The sequence below is a fragment of the Austrofundulus limnaeus genome, unplaced genomic scaffold, assembly GCF_001266775.1.
Source record: "Austrofundulus limnaeus strain Quisiro unplaced genomic scaffold, Austrofundulus_limnaeus-1.0 Scaffold8, whole genome shotgun sequence".
In the NCBI taxonomy this organism is placed as follows: domain Eukaryota; kingdom Metazoa; phylum Chordata; class Actinopteri; order Cyprinodontiformes; family Rivulidae; genus Austrofundulus; species Austrofundulus limnaeus.
Window position 1 is genome coordinate 3061631 of NW_013952410.1, and position 5279 is coordinate 3066909.

Sequence of the window (5279 nt, forward strand, 5' to 3'; positions counted from 1 at the left end):
AGAAAACGATTAATCGATTATTAAATTAGTCATCAATTATTTTAATAATCGATTAGTCGTCTATTAATCGATTAATCGTGGCAGCCCTAGATGGAATGATGTTATAATAGGATATAAAGCTCAAAAAGTTAAATAAATAATAATAAAAAGTTGATTTTGCGTAATTTCCCTCCCTTAACTATCCAGTGGAAATCTGTAATAAAATATTGTTTGACTTGTACCAAACAAAGCATGTATTTAGCGTTTAAAGATGAACAAAACTGAGCCTTTTTCTGCAAATTAATGAGAAAAAGTGGTTTCCGTATCAGTTTCTGTTTTTTCCACTCTGAAATGTTCGGAGCAATGTTAAACATCACAGGTCCTTACCCATGTTTCCTCCTCTCTTTAAGGAAAAACACTTCTTCCATAAAGTAAATGAACGTCTCTCAAAGCCAAACATCTTCATCTTGAACAATCGCTGGGATGCTTCAGCAAAYGAACCAGAATACATGGAGGACGTGAGTTAAACGCCCATTTTAATCAAAAACTAACTTCCCTGTAAAATCACATTTTACCACTTGTTTTTTTCCTTCAGTTAARGTTGGRTATAATCGTATCGTGTGCAATTATTCATCAGAAAAACAATAATCGATTACTTTTTGGCACTTGACGATTAATAAGATTAATGCCACCAGACAGAGTCTGCTCAGTGCTCCTCTCTGCTTCAAATATGACCAACATTAAAAATAAAGTTCTGTAATTTATTTATCTATCAACACAGTTTCAAATGTGATGTATAGACTGAAATGTGTAATTTTCACACAATTTGGAACAATTTTTTTATATAAAGCAAATCTTTCCCACTAAATTGGTCATGTGACTAAGACATAAGGGTGTCCAGGGACTCCAGGGGATTAATCGTCAAATTAATTGTTATTGGCTAAATACCACAATTAATCGTGATTAATTTTTTTGCCAATATTGCCCAACCCTACCTTCAGGTGAGGAAGCAGCACACAGATCGTTGCGTGAACTTTCTGGTAGACGAGCTGAAAGTTGTTGACCGCGACCAGGCGCCAAACCGGATTTTCTTTGTTTCTGCCAAAGAGGTGCTCAGCTCCCGGATGCAGCGTGCACAGGGCATGCCAGAAACAGGCGAGTGTATGAAATGTAAAATTCAATTGGCAAAAAAATGTTTTTATAATGTGTCAAATTGACATTCAGTGAGCATAATAATGTTTTGCGTATGACGTGCAGGCTTATTAATTTTTTTAGAGTTATGTTTTTTGGCTTAGTGAAAATGTGTAAGTTATCAAATAATGTTTATATTTACAAATCATGGTGTGACACAAGAATAATGAATTAATTAATTAACAAATATTGGTATGTTATCATCAGGTGGTGCTTTGGCTGAGGGTTTCCAGGAGAGACTGAAGGAGTTCCAAAGTTTTGAAAGAAGGTTTGAGGTATAAAATGTTTGTTTTAAAGACAAATACATAACTGCTAGTACGACGTTTCAAAAGGTATCAAGATGTGAAGAATAAATCACAAAACAAGAGATTTCAGCTTTGATATTACTTTCTTCCTTCACTGTTTTCTCCCTCTACAATTTCACACTGCTGCGTTCTTCTTTTCTTTCAGTCAAAGCACAACAGTAGATTTTTTTAAAGGAATTAGTCCATAATTTTCCTCCTGGTTAGTTCATAGAATTTGAAGCTGGCTTCCACAGGACCCTTTAGATCAAAATCTGTGCCTTTTTCATCAACCTGCGTCTTCATTGCTGAAGTCTAGATTCACGCTGGTGAGGACATCCATTCTGTTTCATTTGGCTTTGATTTTGTCTGTTTTTATGTTTCAGCCTTATGTTTAATTTCTTCTTTATGAATTGTTTTATTCTGGGAGGAAAAGATCAATTTTAGAGGCGTTATCCTTTAGATTTAAATTGTGACTTATTTAGATGTCCCCTGTGGTCAGAGCAAGCCCAAACTACAGCAGTTAGATACATTTATTATGTTTAATAGGAATGCTAGATAACAATTAGTTACATTACAATCAATCATAAACAGGACAATATGCTTTTTAAAAGGCTTTATGAGGCTGTTGTCTTGAACTCTCAACTTTCAGTTTTTAAATGCATCTTAACTATGAAACACTTAACTGTTGATTATATCTATCTGTGGGTTTTGATATTAAAACCAATTCTTATTAGAATAGTTTTAGGGCTCGTGTCCCTGACGTCCTTCTCTGGAAGCTTCGGCCTTGAAAGCAGAGGTAGAAGGGAGGAAACTAAAAGTTGTGTTTGTGTAAATATTCAAGCCAAGTCCGTCTTATGATCAAGTTTCTTTTTTAAACATTGAGTGAGAACAGGTTGTGTCCAAAATATGTGAACCTTAGGAAAGACACTTAAGTAGTTAATGAATGAAATGGCTTTACAACGTCTTTACAACAGCTGCAACAGTAGAAAAAAAACCCTACATAGTTTTAAAAAGTCTGTTTTAGGAAAAGAATTGATTGATCTGTTTAAATGGGGAGTTAACTGACATTCAGTGAAATTATGATTTTTTTCGTCAGTTATTGTACTCCTGATTGATGCAATATTTCTACTTTGTTTGCATTTTTATAATTTTCTTTCTTGTTTGTGTTCATTTACTCTCATTTCTTAACCTGTGCAAACACACAACTGTGAGTTTACTGGCTGTGGGTTACAAGATGCACACTCTGCTGCTGCCCCCCCCCCCACCTCCTTTATTTCCATTTCTTTTAATTCAAAAAGTAGCAGGTGTCTATCTTGTCATTTGTTTTTATTTCCCCACACACACACGGCGTGCAAACTCCCGCACGCCGTCCAGCCGCTGTAACCGTCACAGTAATGTGTGTGTTATGGCCTCGCAGGAGTGTATCTCGCAGTCAGCAGTGAAAACAAAGTTTGAGCAGCACACAATCAGGGCCAAGCAGATCACAGAACAAGTCAAGAGCATTATGGACACCATCAACATCGAGGCGGCGGAGAAGCGGTGAGCATCTTTTCCGCATGCAGTTTGGTTTCACCCTCCTGGTTTTTGGTTAAGTTAGAGTATTTTAAGACTTTTACTCAACTGATATTGTCTTTTCTATCAGTGCCATGTGGGATTTTAGAGGTAAATCGGAGGGAAATAAGTTTTGTTCCCCCTCCTGGTTCAAAAATAATGATTGAAGTTGGTAATTATTAGTGTAGGTGGTAGTGAATTTGTAAGTTTAACTACCTTGTTTAGCTGCTGTTGTGCTAATGTCCTGTTGGTGGGGACGGGTTTTCAGTGTGGCAGCGCTGGAGGACAGAGAGTACCAGATGGACCGGCTGGACTTTGTGAAGAATCAGCTCAGCTTGTTGATTGATGACATTAAGAAGAAGATCAAAGCCATCAGTGAGGATGTGGAGGCCAAGGTAACTCAGATCATTGTGGTCATTTAAAGCAGTGTGTTTCCCTACCTGTTTTCCTCAAAGCCCCGCCCCCATTTTTTTTTTACTTCCAACCCAAGTTGAGCCACCTGACCTACTCCCCACCTCTCTCAAAAACACATTCAACCTTTATCTCTTTAACCAAATAACGAAAGAATAAAGTGAATAGTTACCAACTTTTATTTGGAAAAGTAAAAAAAAAAAGAACTGAGTTCTGCAGAGTGCTATTTATTCTATAATAATTCTATAATAAATTGATAATTTCACAACTTCTGATCAGACATGGTTATCTCTGATTATTTGTCTTGAAATAATCCAAAATATCCTTTTAAAGTTGGAGTCTTCAAAGACTATAATGTTTAAATGGCGCTGGTGCATGGCAGCCTCACCTCTGTCAGTGTGCCCCAGGGCAGCTGTGGCTACATTGTAGCTTACCATCACCAGTGTGTGAATGTGAGTGAATGGGCGAATGTCTGTTAGTGTAAAGTGCTTTGGAGTCTGGAGGGACTTAAATGTGCTCGATAAGTTCAGATTATTTACCATTTAAATAATAAAACGGCTCAAATGTTAACTTTGATGATTTTATATTCTGTTTGAAGTCCAWCAGAGTAAATCAGTGCATATCAACACAGCATCTAAAACTATCCTCTTCATTCAAGCATAATTGTGAATTGTTGTCTACAACTGGTGAACTAAGTGACTTTCCACCTTATTTTTTCCCATCCAGGTGTCCATCGCGATGGGAGAAGAAATCAGCCGTCTCCATGTGATTGTTGATGAGTTCCACACAGATTTCCATCCCTCACCTTCCGTCCTCAAGGTCTACAAGTCTGTGAGTAAATCCCTATTCTATCCCTATAACTTTCGTTTTAAATCTGTTATATTAAGACAAATTACAGTTGCAGGTTTAGGAAGATGAAATAAAATACTGTCCGAGTTATGTGCAATAAAATCAACAATTGTATTATGATCAGTGCTTATTAAGATTAGTAATTTAATAAGATTAATGCAGAATAGTTTTTCTTTGAGCCTACAGGAACATTCTGCTCCCCTCCTGTTGTCTAAACCAACAGTCTGGCTGCTGAGGTGGAAGAAAGAAGTACCGTTCTAACAGACAACAGAATCAGAAGTAATAGCTTTTAGTAGATTAAATAAAGGGAGAAAGTCAAGTTGAACTTAGCTTAAATTTACACAGCAGCTAAAAAAAGGGTCTGAGGAAGCATTGTTTGTTTTCCTGACCTTTGAATCCTGTCGTTGTTGTTGTTGTTGACAGGAACTGCTGGCTCATGTGGAGGAGGGGATGGGAAAGAACCTGGCCTTCCGCTGCTCCAACGCCATCAACGCCTCTGTCCAGTCTTCTCAGAAATACATGATCGGTACTGAACTGGGGTCGGATTTATAAAACTTGCGTATGCACAATACGAGCCCAGAAACGTGCGTACGCCACTTTTCACGCAAAGGTTGTGGTTTATAAAATCCAAACTCGATGTGAAAATGTGCGGTCCCTCAGCCAGCTCTGACCAATACGTACGCTCATTTTGGAGACGTGAAGCTGCGACACAGATGATGAAGTGAGGAATTAGAGCCACACTGTGTAATGATCACTGTCAGAGATTTAATTTACCTTCAGAATCAGACTTAGATTTTTATTCAACTTTATCATCAGCTTTCTTAACAGTAATATTTATGCTTCTGCTGTGATCCATAAGGATCTTTTGAAATAAAAAAACTTAAATCTTAAATAAAAGTTCACGCATCCATTCATCTCCTTCCTCCTCAGACGACCCTGACCCAGAGACCCCTCCTCAACAAGAGACATTTCAACAGCACGACATTAGGGTTTGGGTAAAGTCCGTATTTGTCG

The 5279-nt window shown here is 37.6% G+C and overlaps 1 protein-coding gene across 1 annotated transcript in view; it reads left to right on the forward strand.

The window, feature by feature from the left end:
- Positions 1 to 5279, forward strand: part of mfn1b (mitofusin 1b) — a gene marked incomplete in the record, with an annotated part of 15663 nt that overhangs the window by 4501 nt on the left and 5883 nt on the right. The window contains 7 exon segments of the mRNA XM_014000239.1: positions 390 to 497; positions 981 to 1134; positions 1378 to 1445; positions 2872 to 2993; positions 3274 to 3400; positions 4143 to 4247; positions 4689 to 4791. Coding sequence (XP_013855693.1) covers positions 390 to 497; positions 981 to 1134; positions 1378 to 1445; positions 2872 to 2993; positions 3274 to 3400; positions 4143 to 4247; positions 4689 to 4791 — 787 coding nt within the window.